The sequence below is a fragment of the Folsomia candida genome, unplaced genomic scaffold, assembly GCF_002217175.1.
Source record: "Folsomia candida strain VU population unplaced genomic scaffold, ASM221717v1 Fcan01_Sc001, whole genome shotgun sequence".
Taxonomy (NCBI): domain Eukaryota; kingdom Metazoa; phylum Arthropoda; class Collembola; order Entomobryomorpha; family Isotomidae; genus Folsomia; species Folsomia candida.
Window position 1 is genome coordinate 23,996,464 of NW_019091193.1, and position 19,557 is coordinate 24,016,020.

The 19,557-nt window shown below is 37.3% G+C and overlaps 3 protein-coding genes and 1 long non-coding RNA gene across 10 annotated transcripts; 2 read left to right on the forward strand and 2 right to left on the reverse strand.

Annotated features, from left to right (window-relative positions):
• Positions 1-1,650: 1,650 nt before the first annotated feature.
• Positions 1,651-2,645, forward strand: LOC118436627. Its single transcript, XR_004835601.1, has 2 exons — positions 1,651-2,130; positions 2,219-2,645. It is a non-coding gene; the product is annotated as an uncharacterized LOC118436627 (long non-coding RNA).
• On the reverse strand, positions 2,644-13,640 carry LOC110844852 (ankyrin repeat domain-containing protein 27). 3 transcript variants are annotated; one of them, XM_035855052.1, is made up of 11 exons: positions 13,503-13,640; positions 13,350-13,425; positions 11,119-12,313; positions 10,917-11,014; positions 10,303-10,850; positions 10,130-10,200; positions 9,542-9,690; positions 9,304-9,408; positions 8,622-9,182; positions 8,380-8,533; positions 2,644-3,076 (listed from the first exon to the last, which is right to left on the reverse strand). In XM_035855052.1, exons 3-11 carry the CDS (start codon positions 12,297-12,299, stop codon positions 2,806-2,808), a joined length of 3,138 nt encoding a protein of 1,045 aa, XP_035710945.1. In that variant the 5' UTR covers positions 12,300-12,313; positions 13,350-13,425; positions 13,503-13,640; the 3' UTR covers positions 2,644-2,805. The 3 variants fall into 3 exon arrangements, with proteins under 3 accessions (XP_035710945.1, XP_021946862.1, XP_035710949.1); XM_022091170.2 differs by lacking the exons at positions 13,350-13,425; positions 13,503-13,640 and adding an exon at positions 12,420-12,817; XM_035855056.1 differs by lacking the exons at positions 13,350-13,425; positions 13,503-13,640 and adding an exon at positions 12,420-12,836 and having other exon boundaries at positions 2,993-3,128.
• Positions 13,641-13,747: 107 nt separating this feature from the next.
• On the forward strand, positions 13,748-18,185 carry LOC110859277 (CYFIP-related Rac1 interactor B). Of its 4 annotated transcripts, none has more exons than XM_022108195.2 (11): positions 13,748-13,885; positions 15,120-15,415; positions 15,490-15,559; positions 15,650-15,750; positions 15,826-15,879; positions 16,008-16,144; positions 16,236-16,548; positions 16,641-16,765; positions 16,853-16,896; positions 16,985-17,033; positions 17,095-18,185. In XM_022108195.2, the coding sequence occupies exons 2-11, from the start codon at positions 15,337-15,339 to the stop codon at positions 17,137-17,139; spliced, it is 1,017 nt and encodes a 338-aa protein (XP_021963887.1). In that variant the 5' UTR covers positions 13,748-13,885; positions 15,120-15,336; the 3' UTR covers positions 17,140-18,185. The 4 variants fall into 4 exon arrangements, with proteins under 4 accessions (XP_021963887.1, XP_021963895.1, XP_035710964.1 ...); XM_022108203.2 differs by lacking the exon at positions 13,748-13,885 and adding an exon at positions 14,482-14,763; XM_035855071.1 differs by lacking the exon at positions 13,748-13,885 and adding an exon at positions 14,792-15,007.
• On the reverse strand, positions 18,083-19,493 carry LOC110859292 (oligoribonuclease). Of its 2 annotated transcripts, none has more exons than XM_022108224.2 (5): positions 19,252-19,493; positions 18,981-19,173; positions 18,730-18,891; positions 18,552-18,645; positions 18,083-18,473 (listed from the first exon to the last, which is right to left on the reverse strand). In XM_022108224.2, exons 1-5 carry the CDS (start codon positions 19,374-19,376, stop codon positions 18,172-18,174), a joined length of 876 nt encoding a protein of 291 aa, XP_021963916.1. In that variant the 5' UTR covers positions 19,377-19,493; the 3' UTR covers positions 18,083-18,171. The 2 variants fall into 2 exon arrangements, with proteins under 2 accessions (XP_021963916.1, XP_021963906.1); XM_022108214.2 differs by having other exon boundaries at positions 18,981-19,176; positions 19,252-19,491.
• Positions 19,494-19,557: the final 64 nt, after the last annotated feature.

Genomic DNA, 19,557 nt, shown 5'->3' on the forward strand with positions numbered 1-19,557 from the left:
GAGTCAAATATACAGCGGTTAGTATCAATATTTATACCACAACAGATAAATTTAGATGGAAAATGAAATTCATTTGTCATTTTTTGTTGCGATTTGCTTTGCTCTGCTTTGTGATTTCACCATTGAGCTAAACCGAGGACAACACTGCTACAATGTAACGCTTCAGAAGTCAAACACGACGACCTCAACTATTTAACCTGCAATTCATGGGAGCAATATGTATAACCTTGAGGGTAAAGGCGAAAAATGAAATTCTTGTCTTTTGAACTATTTTCGCAACCCACAAACAATAATATTTTGTACTTTATTGGAATTTGTTCCTTTGTCCTTTGTGGATTACTATGATAGCTATACTATACCTTTCTGAAACGACAGAAAAAAAATCCTTCAAATATGGCAGTATAGAGGACTAACAAACAGTACATACGTCTAGCAATTTTTCGTAATGTTGACTGATTTGTGATATGCACTTTTAATTTTGAAGTCTTAAATATTACAAATACTGACTGGATGAAAGATAAACTACTTAAAAATGAGTTTAAAATATTTAGCGATACATATCTACATATAGAATGGATTAGGGTGGATATTGTATGTATTTTCCTAGGTATATTCCGATTATTATCTTACTCCACGACTAATTTAAATTGTTTCTCTTTCTCAAATCTATACCTTTGTTCTCGCTGTGAGTTTCGTGATCTGCTTTGTAGCAGACGTTGAAATCGAGATGACAAACTTTGTTTGTACATCAGTCAACTTTAGCAACACAAAAAAGAGTGAACAGAATGAATTTTGTTGCATTTTGTCACAATTGCATTGCAACTGTTTATATGTTTTGATGTAGATTTGGTTACCGGATTTGAAAAAAGGACTCTCCGCGTCCTCGCTGGTGAAGTTAACAATCGAACGAACATTACACCAATTGTTCAATTTGATGTTACCTAATTTTGAGATTGAGCTAAGGCATTATTCAAGACGCCAGAAATGGTGTGTGAGGCAATACCACCCACCACATCCGATTCATTTAAAACCACAACACTACATTGCATTGCATCCCCATAGAGTTGGATATAAAAATAAAGCAACTATCGCAGCCAAATATATTATATTTTACTCAATAGGTGCAAAACATAACAACGTTGTTTAATTCAGCCATTTCTGCTTCACTGCAGATCACCCCTTTTGTTTTTTGAAAGGTTGTTGTAAAACGGAATCTGTTCAATTTGCAGTGTCCCAAATGTTATACAAATGGCGACGACTGTGTCATTGTATCAAATTGCAAATTTTGTTGTAGTCCGTTTCGTTACCGTCATTAAAATCCCAGAATCCTACCCAATTTAACCTCATAGAAATTTAATTTTAAGACTGCCATCAACATGTCCAACAGCGTTGTTACGTGTGAAAAGAACGTGCAATGATTTTAAAGTTGAGGGAGTCGCACGCAACAAATGGCTTTTTGCAGTGCCATTTACTTTATGTCGTGAGAGTTTGCCTCACTGACTGACTTAGGATTAGTGCAGCTATGCTACCATCATTACTGCAATACATGTACGTTCAACATATCTGCATGGCATTATTAGTACCGCTACCACCAGTGCTGGCTGCAAATATGAAACGCTTCAAACATGAAGTGATGATACTTTTGAATTCTATGCTTTCATTTTCATTTTGCACTTCGATGTACGCTGTCGACCATGAGTTGACAGTATTTAGTACGCAACGTATGCATACACAGATACGCAACGCAATCTGAGTGGCTCCCAGAATGACGAGACGATTTCAATTTATTTTTCGTAAATTCGTGTAATCCTCTGCATACGTTCAGTTATTTCGCTGCTGGATCTTTACATGCGGGACGAATCGAAGCTGCTTTAATCCATCCGAGTTCTGGATTTTTAAAAAAAGTCAAGTTTTCCTCAATTATTTTGAAGGTTGTGTGACGACGGATTTCGCATTTTTGGCTGCATTACGATAATGAATTCGTGAGAAATCAGTTATGTGAATTATGCATCAGTGTGTTGCATGACTTTGTGTTGCTTGCACATAGTTCCTGAAATTCTGGATTAAGCGGTCACTCGACTATAAAAGTTGCCTTTATTGGATACTATAATAATGGGTCTCAAATTCGAGGTGAGATATTGAAAATAAAACAGCATAATCCTTCAGAATTAACTAGCGTCTGGCACAAACTACTTCACGTAATGTGTTTCTACTGCAGATCTTGGTAGCAATGATCTCATTTTGCATAGCCCTTGCTGTGTCGGCTCCACCAGAGCAACATAAGACTGGACTTCCTTCACGGAGCAGTGAGCTACTACATCCAAGAACGGAGAATCAAGTGCAGGGGACAATCAATGGAGCCACGCTTCCTTTGGGGTCGGAAAATGAATTCAGATCGTACATAATGTCCACACCTCCCTATCACGACTTGGAGTCCCAGCTCCAAAGCCCTCGTGTGATTTTGTAATTCCTAGTAACTCAACTATGTCGGGACTTCTATAACTCATGTATAGCACTATTTTATACAAGTCACCTTCGTCAAATCTAAATAATATCACTTCTTGGATATTTTTAATGCGTAGTCAGATATGAATAGTTTCCTTATTCCAAAAACTAAAGAATTAAAACGAGTCCAATCAATTATACATACACAATATATAGAATTTATTTTTTTAAACAGTAGTTCATTTCTTTCGTGTGTTCACTAATTAAAAGTTACGACGTACATAGACCACGGTATACATCGTGGGAATTAAGTTACGTTAAAAATAAAATACACAGTTAAAATTCCGTTATAGTGATGGATTAAACAGAATGAAATTGTAAACTTGACCTTCCTTGAGATTTTACCAAAATATTTTCTATTTCGTGATATCCTTTTTCAATGGAGAAATCTAAAGCTGTCTTTTTCTCAACGGTTGATTGCAGGTTAACATTGGCACCATATTTTATTAAAGCTTTGACTAGAACTAAACTATGACAAAGAACAGCCCAGTGTAATACAGATATGCCTTCAGCAGGACTTTTTATATTGAGGTCCAAACCCAACCCGGCATTTTTGGCGACACACCTTGGACTAGAAAAATGAAATATGGACATATATCAATCAATACGCGATCTTGATGAAACTGAAATATGTCATAAGCTACTTATAATGGAGATATCCAAATGTATGCAAATGCTCACAGATTTGGACCAAACTGGTGTCAATCGATCACAAATTTAATTAGTATGAAAGGAGGTTACCGTACAAGGATATGTTTTCCGGCCAATTACTTTTTTTCGTTTTTCTATAGTGTTTTTTAGCGTAGAACACGATGGAGGGGTCAGTTTTTCGATAACTAGCGCACCGCGCGCTAGAGGCGCTCAAAGCGCTCAAAACGCGCCAAAACACAAATTATGCTTTCTTAATGTTTCTAAGGTCAATTTCAAGTATTTTTTGACGTAGAACACGATGGCAGGGTCAGTTTGATTGTAGCTAGCGCACAACTCGCGCTAGGTGCGCTCAAAACGCGCCAAAACCCAAATTATGCCTTTTAAATGATTCTAAGATCAGTTTAAACTATTTTTTGACGTAGAACACGATGGCAGGGTCAGTTTGGCTATATCAATGGCTAAATGTGACCCGAACTGCTTGATTTTGTCAACTCTTATTTATTTCATATTAAATATTTTGGTAATTTTAATTCAATTGCAAATTCTAATGGCCTATACGTGCGTAGGTAAGATAAACTAACAGTTGTCCATCGATTTCCCATTGCACCGTTTGTTTTTGCAAAATGAAATGCTTTCAAAATCATAATAGTCCGCAGTCAATGCTCCGCCATGATCCAGTGATAAACAATACTTAGTGGTAGAGGCCTCAGACGGTTTAAAATCCACCCAGGGCAAGGGACGTGCACCCCCTAGTCTTTGCTCACATGGGAACAAGTGTAAATAGTGACCTCACCTCTACATGTTATCCCATTTGCTTTAAGATGGGAACAGGCACAGGCTGTTTCAGACAGCCTATTTGGATTCCACCAACTCAGTAATTCACTTTTAATTAGAGCCCTTTGATCAATGAAAGTCATTAGAAGTTACTTCGGGCATATTAAGTTGGGCATCTGTGTGGCAATTTTTCGGCTGTCAGTAAATCCAACTGCTTTTTTTCGACGGCTAGTTAATGCGAGATACCGATAACCAAGGTACCGAACCAAGTTAATAAAACTTAGACAAGAAAGACAAGACGTGTAATTAACCCTTACAGAAGCTATGCGACTGCAACTTCTTGCAGCTCTGCCTTTTTTCATGTACAGTAATATCCCGCTATACCGCCTGGTTCGTTCTCGTTGGATTAGTATTGAATCAGTATATCTCGAATCAATGTATTTTTAACCCGATGGAAGTAGAGTTTATACTAATAACTCTCAGTCGTGTAGGATTCCGTGTATCTAACCTTAAGCAATCCCATTGAGTGTATAGGGGGTTCAAGTTGTGACAGCAAACAAGGCACATCTTACACTCCTAACGTGACGCCCTTCAGTTGCATCCAAGTGAGCTGGGGAAAATCTGCAAATATTGTTGGACTAGCTTTAAGCTATTGTTGATTGCTCGATGTAGTGCAATATCCAGTTTACTGAATTCGGTCTATGAAAAGAAGTTCCAGGCGAGCTAACAGCGTTGGAGCTAGGCGGGAATGTTCATCTCTTATCCTGAAGAGCCTTGGCATAGATGCAAATAGAATTACACTCGAGATCTTCATAATGCTATGTTTATAACCCGCTTCGACTGCCACCGAGAAACATTGCTTCTGGATAAATACCCCATTTCAATTCCATGCGTGTTTGATCGCTGAACGTGGAATTGCACTTTGTCTTCAAGTTAAACGACAAATCCAACACCTGACACACCTTTCACTAAAGGGTATTGTGGGCGTTATTTTGATAAGAGCAGATTCCACTGGGTTGTGCGTATGTTCATGCCTCGACTTGCTTGCTGCTCGGCTGGAGTGTCAAGTTCTGCGTTGGCTTCTGAGGAAGTCGACGCGCCGCTTGGCCTCGGGCCATGAATAAATGAGACGAGGAGAGATGTCCGGTCAAAAGAGATAAGGCGGGACGTGAGAAGAGAGAATAAAGATGAGATGCTGTATATACGAAGTGGCGTGGCATCCCATCATTATACGGATGTCAGGAATATACATCGTATGTCTTGAGTTTGATGTCCCTTGCCATTCGTTGAAACGCTCCTGTGAGCTTCTCTATAAAAATTATTTTTGTATTTGTCATTTTACTATTTTTATCTGTACACCTGCTACCTCCATTGATGGATTAATTGTGAAGCCACTCTCATCAGGTCAGGTGAACCGTAAGATTCATGTCCATTCATATTTCTTAATGCGTTGTTGGATGTCTATGAAATACAACCACTTAAGAGGACTAAACCTTAGTTATAATCTAATAAGTTAGGAACTTATTAGACGCCCGGTAAACACAATCCACTAGAAACGTCAGACCGTGGTATTCACAGAAGTTGACCATGAACTCAGGATTGATTAACTGGAGCTAGACACTGGAGCAACACTCCACACTCCTGCCTGAAGATGATATGAGTAACCAATAAGTAAACGATGGGGATGATGTTGTTGTCTATTTTAGTATACTAGAGTGGAGGTCCGTACAGGTTCTAGACCTCCACCGGCGGTCTGCCTTACGTCCGTGGAACTAAAGTGCTGTTCTGTTCATTTTGCACTGTGAGAGAGGGAGAACGAAGCATCGGGGCAGAGAGTAATCATTTGTACGCTCAATGATAAACCGGAGCGTACACTACTCAAGTTCAAAGTTAGTAGGGAAACTTGTGTTGAGGACGTCCCAGCCAGCGGTCTTAATGGCTCTTTATTAAAGGGTGTTAATAAAGTCCGATCCCATGCATTTTTTGGAGCGTGGTTGTTACAAATTCAGCTGGAACTTTTGAACCAGTGAAGTTATTTATTTCAAATTTTTACCATGGGAGGAACAACTAAACGTGTAAGTCATGAGCATCTTAGCGTTGAGATACAAACATTGCATCAGCAGGGGCTTAAACCTACAGAAATTGTGCAAAAATTGGGCTGCAGCCGCAGAACTGTTTGGAAATGGAAGAATAAAAATTTTGTCCACGACAAAAAGCGACCAGGGCGACCCAGAAAGGTGTCACCTACCACAAAAAGAATGATTAAAAACAGACTTTGCAAGAAAACCGGTAGTTCATTACGTAATTGAGCAAGGGAGTTAAATGACTCAAAACGCTATAAAGAGAAGAAGAAGCAAATTAACTGTGTGACCGTGCAAAAATTTGTGAAAACTACGAAGTGGGGTCACACAGCTTACAAACTAACCAAAAAAACCTCTCATGTCACAAAAATATATCGATGACCGTCTGAAATTTGAAGAACTCCTTCAGAAAAGTGCCCATTTGAGTGAAAAAAGACTTGGTGAAGAATTGCGCAGTCACATCCTTTGGACTGACGAATCTATTATTGAACTATATCCAAAATTGAACCAACAAAATGTTCGTTACAGGACAGAAAACAAATCGGATGTACCATCAAGAGCGATCCCAAAATTCGGGCTTAAAGTTATGGTAGCGGGTGGATTTTGTGCACGTTGCGTGACCCCTCTACATATCATACCAAAAGGCCAATCAGTCAATGCAAAGCATTATATGGAAAAAATATTACCTATCTATTTCGATAGCATGGGGAACAAGGAAATATTTCCGAATGAAAGAAAAATAGTTTTCATGCAGGATGGTGCTATAGCCCATACAGCAAAAGCGAGTTTGAGTCTCATCAAGACGCAAGTTTCAACGGTCTGGAGCAAGGGGGTGTGGGCCGCTAACGGCCCAGATTTGAATCCCCTGAAGAACCAGTGGTCCATACTTAAGGAAAATGTATACAAAGAGCCACAACCCCGGACGAGGGAAGAGCTAGTAAAAAAAAGTTCAAGATGTATGGAATTCGATTTCCAGAGGCACATTGGAAAAATTAGCACAGAGCCTTAAACAAAGAGTTGAGGGCATGGTTAAAGTAAATGGTAACAAGACCAAATACTAAGGTAAATATGTCGAACATTTTTTGTAAGTATCACGGGTAGTTTTTTTTTATACTAGCCTTCACTTTTTTACAGGAAAAATGGGATCGGACTTTATTAACACCCTGTAGTATTGATAAGTATTGCTGAAGAACCGATGGGCTGGAATCTGGACTACCTCATAAGAATGGTGGTATTGGAGATCTTGACCTATCCGGTTCTTCACCATCTTTAGGGTCAGTTTGATTCAAACCAGAAAAACAAAAGTTCCGAATCAGGTTTTCCATAACGAAGCCGTCTTCCACTTTTCGCACTTAGCGCACTCATGATTTGGTTTATTATTATTTTAGATAAAGGCACAACGGTTGAATTAGTTATTCCACCTATGTATGACAGCTCTATCCTAATTGCCATTCCCTAATAATAAACCGTTGCCAACCAAAATGTTGCAAAGGGGTAAAAACACATGGAATTGTCTATATGGCAGGCCACATAGTCTTTCGCTACTTTCCTGTCATTGTATCACATCACCCCACACTATCCACGTCTCATTTTCCCCGCATTAACACGCCACCGACGAACTTCGAATGTACATGATATATTTCAAGACCCCCCGCTTGAAAATTTTTCGACCTTTGACCAAATTCAAATGGTCATGGGGTCATCATACGTCAAAATGATGTCGATTTTGTAAAATCCCGCCACAAACTACGCCTAGGAAGGTCGATACAACAAATTCGACATTTTCGATTTTGGGGTGTCGGCTATTGTCTTTGGAAGGATAAATGAACGAACTCTCTACGGCATCAGCAGGTATATGCATTGATGTTCAAAAATATATGTCGATGAGCTCCGTGGCATTCTTCGTTTGGAAATAATCTTTGTTCATATATGGTGAATTTTAGGCTTAAAATTGGTCATACTTGAACAGAGATTATCACTAGACGAAGAATGCCACGGAGCTCATCGACATATATTTTTGAACATCAATACATATGCTTGCTGATGCCGCAAAAATATTCCGAGAAAAAGTAATTGGCCGGATATGATACCTAGCCCGGTCACCACCTTTGCAAGTGGCACAATCTGCCGCAAGTTTGGCGGAGATATTTGCAGCCGCAGAGGAGAAAACGCGCAGTAAATTTGGAAAGTGCAAAATTTGTCAACTTTGGGGCAGGTCTTATCTTCTTTTTATGTAAATATCTCCGCCAAACTTGCGCATTGGCAGATTGTGCAATTTGCAAATTTCATACTAATTAAATTTGTGATCGATTGAAACTACTTTGGTCCAAATCTGTGAGCATACATTGGGAGACCTCATTGTTAGTACCATGGACAGAGTGGGTGACAGGCAGAAATCACATTAATGCAGTCGTTGTGTTCTTGAAGGATGTCCATTTCCTCGGCTGGAATCCCAAGGTAGAACAAGGCCAAGGGAACGTCACCAATCGCAATGGTAGTAAATAATTTACGTATGTTCCTCTCTAGAATACAAAATGAACAAAATATTTCTGTCAGCTAACCCCGAGTCAAGGGAGTCTTTGGACAATAAATAAAAGCCCTATAATTCACCTCGTTTACTTTCAATCTCTTCCGGAAGTTCCTCGAGGATACCAAGATCTTCCGCTTGAACCAGTCGAAGATGTTCTTGCTCCGTGGTGGGGTCATAGTTGTTATTTCCATAATTGAGTACAAAGTCAGGGTTGCTGGGGTCGTTTTCTAAATGTTGAACAACCGTTTGCAAGCACTTTTCAGTTGAAATGCTTGCATTGTTGGACTCAGGTAGTTGCATAGCAGAGACTTTTCTACTTCTGGGAGGAGGGAGATAATTTTGTGTAAGTAGAGTGGGAGGAGCAGTTGCGCTGCTTGCTCGACGGCTGGAAATTCGACTGACGGATCTACTATTATTATGTGATTTTATTTTATTTCCATCGGATTCAGTGGGTGGGGCATCACTTTTGGGTGAAGCAGGGTCTGAGGGTTCACTGATGAGCATCACAATTCCTCCAGATTCCTCTTTCTGCATCATTTCAATATTGATGTAATCTCCATGATCTGTCTGTACTAGGGAACGTCTTCTCAATGATCTTTGCAAAATTCGGAGAATGTGGATATCGTGAGCACAGTCAATCGCTATACCGGATAGATGAGACATAAATTGAGACAAAAATTGTTAATTCTAGGTTCTGTGAAGTTCAAGTTTATTATTATGTTATAAGTACAAAGCGCTACATTATCTATCAGTACGACTTACGTGTTGCATGAACAATATTGGTGCAGGTAAGAGATGCCCCGCTTTCGGCCAAAAGATGAACTATTCCAATAAATCCGTATCTCGAGGCGAAATGTAATGCAGAATCTGGATACGAAGAAGAATAACAATAAGGATAAGAATCTGGATACGAAGAAGAATAACAATAAGGATAAGAATCTGGATACGAAGAAGAATAACAATAAGGATAAGAATCTGGATACGAAGAAATAACGAATACCTCGTTTTTTGTTCCCAGCACTCAGATTAATATTTTTCCCAACTTGTTCTGCATAATATATTAAAGCCTTGACACAACCTTCGTGACCATTTTGAGCGGCCAAAATTAGTGGGGTCGAAAAATCATTGTTGATCGGCTGTAAGTCACATCTGGAAATAACAAAACAATGCCAGACTGAAAATCAAAGTGAGGTATCAATACTAGCAAAAATGAGCCAACGACAAGTGACCCATTGATATATTGATGATTTGTGCTGGGTTCGAATATAAATGACTGCAGTCAGAAGTTTGCTAACTTTATCAAGACATTTTAAAGATATCATGGTTCCAATTTTTTGGGGATATTATGTGGGGGTTATTTGAGTTTGATGAGGATCATAAAGAAAAGATGACGAGTAACTTGTTTCGTTGAATTTTCTTGGTTCAAATTTCTAAATCAAACCAGCTTGATCTGGTCGTAATATATTCACAAATCGCTTCTGTTCAAAAGATTAACTAAATAGCTTAATCGAAAAGTCAAAATCCCCATGCTATATGCTGCACATGCTTCACACTTACTGTCTGTGTGTTTTATGTATGTAGAACTTACCCAGCATGAAGAAGCAACAGTACAGCGTTTTGATGACCTCGGCTTGCAGCATAGTGAATAGCCCTATTGCCCTATTAAAATGTTAAAATTATGTCGCATGGCTAAGCTATTTTTTCGCTGCTTTCAGTTGCGTAAATAGATAGTTCCATAGTGCAATCAATTGAATCACTTACTTGCGAATCCTTTGCTTCCAATTTGCTTCCAGCTCCAATAAGAATATCCACAACTTTTGGTCTCCCATAAATACAAGCAACATGTAACAAGGTCAAGCAGCTTTCGTTCGTTGTCAAATGCACCGCCGGTATCATAGGTTCTGACTTTATTGCACTTTGAACTACCGCTAAACACTTTACACAGTGACATAGCGGGTGACACAGTGAATCTGAATCAATTTTTGGCTCCTTTTGATTTTTGTTAAACTCGTATCTCTTGACTTCATATTCTTCAATCATTTGTTCCAGCCTATCACATTTCCCTAATCGAATGGCTTGAAGCATTTCTGCAATTTGGGGATTATCTGATTCATATGCATCTTGATGCAAATTGTAGAGCCAGGATTCGCCCAAGTCACACGGAGACCCAATGTCTCTATCATTTTCGTCTGAAATTCTAAGCACTTTCCCCGATTTCAAATGTTCCAATGATGCCTCTAAGGTGGTAATGTAAAAGGTGTTTTCATTGGTAGATTCAGTCGAGGAGAAGCGAAAATTACGAAGGAATTCTAAATGGAAATGAGAAACTAATTAAATTAACTCTATCCCATATTTCACTGAACTTATTTGCATACCTAATTGAGCCACCCAATTTCCTAAAGGATTCTTCAGGACCAAGTACACCCAAATAGGGATAAGCTCATCTGTAGTCAAAACGGACGAATCACCACTCCTGCAATAAGTAATTACATAATATAATATGTGATTTTTCTTGAAATTTTTGGTACATACATATGTGCATAGTTCTAAAATCTAATAAACTTATAAAATACTTACTCTGCCACAGAATTGGCACGGATGTGACGAATCGTTCGTTTCATGCAAACCAGTTTGCCTAATGGCGAGGAATAAGAGCTGATTCTACTCAACTCATACCGTGCTCGCCCTAGAATATTCCAATAAGCCGGATCAATGTCAAGATCTTGGGGGTGAATCTCGTGCAAATTTCTGGTGATTTTATTGATGAAAGCATCTTCAGCAGCAGTGACGGATGTTATGGCACTGATTATTGATCTGTATACCCCATTATTTACGTACGTTTCAGTTGCAATGCGTAACTTCTGACGTAGAAAATCAGATAAACTATGATTCTCCGGGACAGGGGTAGTCATTCCCGTTCCTTCGGCAAACTCGACACATTTTAGGAACAACATATTAACAAGATTACTTTGAATTGGGAGTGGGAGATTTTCGAGGGCAGGATGATTGTGCAAAAAAAGCTTAATGTACATATCGTAGGTTTCTAAAATTTTGAATGAACCTTTGACCCATATAAAATCGATACAGTCACGAATACTGGTCAGGTTCCAAACCCCCAAGCCCGAGTTTCCGAACCCTTCGTCCTCAATGTCAACTTTTGAGTTAAGGGGGGACGCAACACACAAAGCTTTATACTTTCTGTGGTCGTTGGTGTAAAACGTTTCATCAAACAAAATTTCCTTCCGCAGTTGGACAAACCCTCTACTGTTCCCATTCAGTGCATCATCATTATCGTTGGTGTTATCAGAGTCTCTGATGGGAATTTCGACGTCAAGAGTTAATGTTTGCCCACTAAATTCTACTAGTATGTGTGTCAGCGTTTGGTAGTTCCAGTTTCCTTTTAGTAAATGTGCTTCAGTTTTGCTTTTCACTTCATCTTCCGGAATTTTGCCACTGACCATACTCTGATCTTCTGAAGAGCACAGGCTCCCACATGATGATGGTGCTTGGACGAGACTGCCGATACTGCTACAATTGCTTTCTCCACTGCAATGTCGCCCACCGGTTCCAGTAACAGGTCTCAAAATGTGATGAGTAAAATCCTCCAAAGTGAACGTATACTTTGGTAACGAATCCCTTCGGGGAACGCAAATTAGCCATTGTTCAAGTACACACTGACTGAATAACTCTGGACACGAGGTTAACAAGGATTGAAAAAACGGGTTCTCGTTGAGGTCTTCATCGTACGAAGAATCCATTACTTTTTGCTCGACTGGAAATATAATAATTTTTTAAATTCATAATATCAGAGTCCAAGCGACTTTATCAATTATTACAAATAATTAATAATTAAATTAAGTAATTGACTTGAGACCAACATGGGGAAAATGGACTCGGAGTTTCTGTAATCCCCCCTACTAAAGTTTCAGATCTTTCCATTTCTTCACCAACTTCCTCTCCCTGAATCATTTTTTTCTGACGAATATTTGAGGAATCAATAAGTAACAATTTTAATGTGTGTATTAGTCAAATTAAAAAATTTGGAACAGTTTGCGATTCTTAAATTTGAAAATGAATGAGACTGAAACTCATAAGCATGCTCTGTATTATTAGGAAACGACAAAATTGAAGATGTGCCTCTTGCGCTCAAAAAGTGTTATGAATGAAGATAATGTTAATATCTGTATTGACTATAATACATACTTGATACGGCATTATTATTATTGTCATTAACACTCTATGCTATCTTATCGTTGTGTAATCATTAGTCACTGTTTTATTACGTGACTTCTCAGAAACACAAGTTGCTTGACATTGCTCCTTGCAGTTAATTCAATCCATAAAGTTGACCAGACAATGAATATCAAAATAAATCCTGTCTAAGCCTATAAGATGATTAGAATTTTGATGGACTCGAGTTTTTAAATCGTTTTAATCTCAAGCAATATTAACTGGAGGAACAGACTTTCTGCGATAATATATGCAGCCGACTTGTGCGTCTGTCTGTCTTGTTGTTTAAATCAGAAATATCAGGTCAGGATTTATCAGCATGACCAAATATTTACTATTCTATTTAACCACGATAAAAATATATTCACTTTTAATAAAGAACAGGAACACGAATTTGAACAATTTTCGCTATGTTGACAGAGATTTAAATAAAATCTAAATATTTCGTTATCTCACGTATATCACATTGTCACGCAATCATGTGCAATAATATGTATAATATACCACATTTATTAAGATCTTTAGGAAATATGTAATGCAATACGGATACTAGGCAAATTCAAACTTTTAACGCTTACCAATGTCTCCTCATTTATTGCGAACATAGTCTAACCCATCTGGTCACATCTTTTATTCGAGTTATCATTCCACGGGCTGTGGATGTACCAATAACTTAATTCAATAGTAATCAATCATTACTCAGTATTTTTAGTTCTGATTTGATTACGTACTTTCGGGGAATCCTGTGATTTGTGATCCCAACCTTATTATTTTTTACTTACATAATATGACACCAAGTGAGATGTGATCAAAACTTTTAGCAAAGATTAAACTTAAAAGTTACTATTATTTGTTTACAATAATACTGTTCTTTTGGATAACAATTTCCTGGTTGAAACAGATTTGTAAAAGTTGGCAGACTGGCAATTTCTTAAAGTTGGGGTGGAGTGACATCCAATCCAACCCTGCTGTCAACCGATTCTATCCTTCTCTCTTCCTCGTGCAGTTGGCCAGTCGTGTTTTTCCTCAATAATTTCACTGGAAATTAATTTCAAAGGAATTGTCGAACGGACATCAAACCATTTCGCCCACGTAGACGATCAATGAGGAAGGGGTAAGTATAAGCATTGTCCTGTAGTGATCGTTTCTAATTTCATATGCAATTTTCATTCTAGTCAAGTTACTTGATCAAATTAGCAAACTTGCAATGTAAGTCTTGCATTGCATATTACTCATTCTTCTAAATTGACGCTGTCACTGACGCTAATTAATCAATTGTTTAGAGTTTCACAACTAGAAACTTAAAGGCAATTCAAGAATTGTTCTTGAATTGTTGCATGTTTATCCAGATTCTTTACACCAGCCAACAGCAAAGCAATAGTGAATTGGAATTAGACGGTGACATTGAAACGAATTAAACAGGCGCTTATGAGGGAGTTAACACAGTTTAGTTATCCTTCAATGGTCATTAGTTATGTAAAGTATTGTGAAGCTTGCATCGTCAATTGTGAGTGTATACTAATGTGGGTATTTACATCATGGTATTATACTATGGAAGTTCCATAATGCCTCTGTATACAATTTTGCATTAATTCTGTAGTATCGGATATGTTTAAAGAAGAATGAGTCAGAAGAGCTTAACATTTATCTAGTGGACCAACCAGCACTTTTTAAAGATAATTGTGCGTGGATATTGTTATAGGATATGTAAAATGGTCTTATGCATCTCCTAGTATTTAGTGGCTGCGTGCAACATGATATAGAAAATATACATATAATTAATCACTCGTCGCACAACATAATTTGTAATTGTGTCACTCGGCTGTGTGAGAATGTGAGCTTTTGTGGTTTAAATAACTACAATATACTCATCAACTGACTTTAGCTTAAACAGGAAGTTTTCCAAAATTAATTTTTCTAAAGTTCCAATTTAAACCTGGACTGGATGTTCATTATTAGGACCTGGTTGGTTGAGGCTGAAATCGTGCAGAGGTTAGAATAATATAGGATCATGTAGTAGTGTCAAAAGTGCAAATTATAACATTTCGAACTCACATAGTTCACATTGCTTATATTGGATTTGACTTATTCGGGGGTTTCATAGAATCGGAATAATGAGTTCGATCAGTGTCTACATTGTCAGATCACAAGTAACCACAGATTAGAGGGGGCACTTAACAAATAATGTTGAAAAATAATCAATTTTATTTTATGATTGATGTAAATAGTAATCAATGTAATTTTACATTCAATTTATTTGAAAATTTTCATGAAACAATAAAAATATGCCAAACAAAACCTGGCTAACTAACCTAACTCAATATTAAACAATACTTTTAATGTTATAGGTTGACGGAGTTCCTACTTGTTTAATTGGCTGCCAATTTGAAATATTACAAGCATATCAATAGAAGCTCAACTGGTGGAACAGTAACTCAAACAAGGCGATAAGAAAGCACAAGCTCAAATATATACCGTTCCTGATAACAGTGATAATTATATCTTATGCAAATTGCACCGCTTTTTGCTTAATTAACTTTGGAATACTCAATTAAATTCGAAAACATGGGAAACCTGTTGCGTCTTTTGTCAAGAGAAGATTGCTGTTCTCCTCAAAAATACGACGTCTTCCTGGACTTTGAAAGTAAGCAAAGGAGATTATTTATTATTTGTTGCTATTATTATTTTTAAGCTATTTACTCAATCATGCTCAACTAGATGCTCAACCCACTGAGTTGGAACGAGAAGTATTCGACGAGGGTCAAGTCGTCTTAGAGAGGGCTCACAGGTACGTATTGCAATGTTTTTTTTGCTCAAATGTAACTTAAGGCTTTGTTTGACATATTTCGAATGTTTCATTAAAAATCTCGTTTTTAAGGATTTTGCAAGATCTACAAGAGTACAAAGGTGCATCGCAAGAGATACGTAAAGCCATCGGGACACCTGATACAGAGTCAGAGAAGCAGGCGTGGGAGGCTGGTACGATCAAATAGAATAGCTCAATTTAATTAAGGCGATGATCTTATAATGACAAAAATCTAATATTCTTTATAGTGCTTCCTCTTGTGACTAAATTGAAGGAGTTTTACTTGTTCTCAAAAGAATTGGGTAACATGCATAATTTCTTGATTGTCATATTTGAATTGATGTTATTTAAAAAAGGGTTGCTTGTACATATTAAATTCAAGACACGTAGAGTTTACATATGTTACATTTGTCTTATTAATTATTTTCAGAGAAATTGGTTCCAAAGATTCTCATCGAAATCTGCGCAGGACCAATGACCCCAACCCAGCATTTAGAGAACCAACAAGCTTTAGTTAAACAGTTTGCCGAGATACTTGAGTTTACCCTAAAATTTGATGAATACAAGGTTAATGATTTATATATGCAATATAAAGTTCAACTCGATCCGCCAATCACACCAAAATAAAAATAATAAATATTATCATATACTTTTCTAGATGACAACCCCCGCTATTCAGAATGATCTTAGTTATTATCGCCGGGCATTGTCCAGACACCGGATTGATGACTCACCAACCAGCCCTGGCGGTCCATTTTCTCCTCTTATGGCAACGGCGGAGGATATGCCCGTCAGTTCTGAACTTGCCAATTGTATGTCTCTATTCTACGCCACTCCTACACCGATGCTCTGCATTCTTAGCGAAGTTACCTCTAAATTTGTAACCCAACACAAAGAAATTGATGTTCAGCAAACCACCGAAACTCTTGGCACCATGGCACAAGTATGCCAGCGCATGCTTGAAACTCCTGGTAAAACTTTACTACTAAAATACATTTGTTATTATTTTAAAATACATCCTACAACAATTGTGATAGTCACTCATTAAATGACAAAATTATAGGACTTATCCAGCGTTATCGAAGAGAAGAAACTCAGTCATTTATTTTAAGAGTTATGGTGGGATTAGTGATTTTGTATGATCATGTCCATCCAGTGGGAGCATTTGTGAAAGCGTCGAATGTAGATGTGAGTGATCTGATATTGTAGATTAATTTTAAAGTTTATTTTTTACGACCATTCCTAAAGTTTAAAAAATCCCTTCCTGCCATTCAGGTTAAAGGTTGTGTTCGAGTTCTCAAGGAACAACCAACCTCCAGGTGAGGTGCAATAATACACAAATTTCTGAATTGCGGAAATTATAATTATAACTTAGCTTGGCGTAAAATTAATGAAACTCATTTCTAGATCCGAAGGACTGCTGAACGCACTAAGATACACTACAAAACACCTCAATGTAAGAAAATCCTAAGAAAACTAACATATTCCGAATTATGACGTGATTAATTTGCATTTAGGATGATTCTACCCCGAAACAAATCAAAACGTTGTTAGCTGCATAAAAGTTTTACTCACTCTACAACATTTCCAAGTATCCATTTTCAATTATATTCGACCGGTTACCACTCGCCTCCGCCCACAACACTGAAGGCCATAAGCTATAAGCGCTAATAAGCTACAACTAACAATAGTACATGAACTGCCTAATCACCTAATTACAAAACAAGTTGAGCCAATTCAGGCACGATCGTGTTCCAAATTTTTGTTACAAGTTATACAAGGATTTAATACTCTCAATATTACATTTCCACAAACAAATGGACAAACAGCTTATCAGAATTTGAGTGTGAGTATTATATATACTTACTTATATATATAGTATTAGAGTCTAAGCAGAGAGTAGACGACTTTTTTGTATTGTCTTTGTTAGTAATAATAACAATAAATAACCTGTGTAAATGACAAATAGTTTATATATATGTGATGGATGAAATTGCTTTATATCGTCAACCTGCAATGTGCTAGTTTCACACAAAGAAAGATTGTTATATTTCCCATTAAGTTATTACAATTATCGTAATATTTAACTTTAGGAATGATGGATTAGTCCCTGATTGAAATGTGATGTGTAAAGTGTAAGTGAATGTGTTTGTTGAGCAGAAATACCTTCGAGATGTTATTATTAAAATATGATTTCATTTATTACGCTTTTTTACTCTGAGAACAAATCTCAAAAATTAAAACTAGTGGACACCATTCCTTCAGCATAAACTTTATTAAATGCAATTATTTAATATTAATTTAATTGTACTTTCGCCTACTATTGTTAACCAGTGAACAAATTGTTCTCTATATATGTTTAAGTTCAGTCTCTTTGTTTCCCTATAACTTGTATAAAGACAGGTACAAGAAGTAAATATATATATACTACAAATCATGGGCAAATGACTTTGTACGTCTATGTGAACTGAATGTCGTCGTCGTCACAAATAAAACACAAAATAATTGTATTAAATATAAATCCATTTATTTCTACTTTTTGCAGTCTTTACATATTCCAAATGTTATTTATACCAGTAACGGAAATAAATAAATTATTCTGATTGGACTAACTTGTCATTGGTACTCGGCGTTTCTACATCAATTGTATCCCGAAACACGGCAGAACGGTAATATTTAAGCTCAGCAATGCTGTCCAGTATGTCGTCCAAAACTCTGTGTGAGAATTTCTTTTTGGGCGTTTGGCTATATTCATCAGGAAACCACCTTCGAACCAACTCTTTAATGGTGCTAACATCGATATTTCTATAATGGAAATGAGAATGGAACTTTGGAAATTGTTTTGCAATGAATATTCTGTCCATGTAAATCGAATTTCCGGCCATGGGACACTCTTCTATTTGAAATAAACAATGATGATTGTTATGATTGAAATAATTATGAATAATAAATATCATGGTAAATTTAAGCTTACTAGTTTTTGTATGCTCCTGTAAAAAATGAAACAATTGCTCATCTACCACCTCATTCGTCAAGGTACTCTGACGACAAGCATCCGTGAGGCCACTCTACAGAATTTAAAACATAACATATTAAAGCAATCTTAATACTCTAAATCTAATTAATCTGAATATTTAATCTTAAATAAATACATCTCCGTGGTGCTTTAAGCACCAAGTATCCATCGAATTTAGTTTTTCATCTGGTACATGCACAACTATGGATGGCTGTCGAGCAATCTCATTCAAATAACGGTCCGTAATTATACATCCAATCTCCATTATCATCTCCTTGTTGTAGTCCAGTCCTGTCATCTAAAACAAGAACAATATAAGAAAGAATTTATGGCAAGCCAATGATAAAACGGCGTCATCATCATTAAAATTCATTCTGATATGTTTACCTCGCAATCCACCCAAATCAATTTATCATCCATTGGTTCTTTTGTCCACGACATGTTATCCAAACGTCGTCTGTAATTTGCTGGATGCTTAACACCTGTGGAATTCTTGTTCTTCTTGATACTTAGATTATTATCCTCGACTCGGACAGATTTTTCTGCAAGAATGGCAGAGGCCCAAGATTTGGATATGCTGCTACTGCAACGAGAAATTCGCTAGTGAGAAATTTGTAATGGGATTAAAGGGAGTCCGGCTCCGGAATAATTGCTGAACCTTTTATTCTTGTCAAGATTAATGACCAGGTTGTTTGTCGCGTATTTTGTAAACTTATTGGCTAGTAGAGGAAGCCTTTGCAACACACGTTTGCTGAAAAGGGAAGATAGAATCACCTTCTTCATTGAATCATGAATCTTTTCCTTTTCTTCTTACATTACAAATTCACATTTCACATTTTTATTGTATTTTTTGAAGCGAGGTTGTGGTTTGATTGCTCGGCTGGCGGGTTTGGATCCGCATGACTTTGGTGAACATCGAGCAGTGCCCTTCTTACGACGGCCTCCCTCTCTCTCACTCACTCAT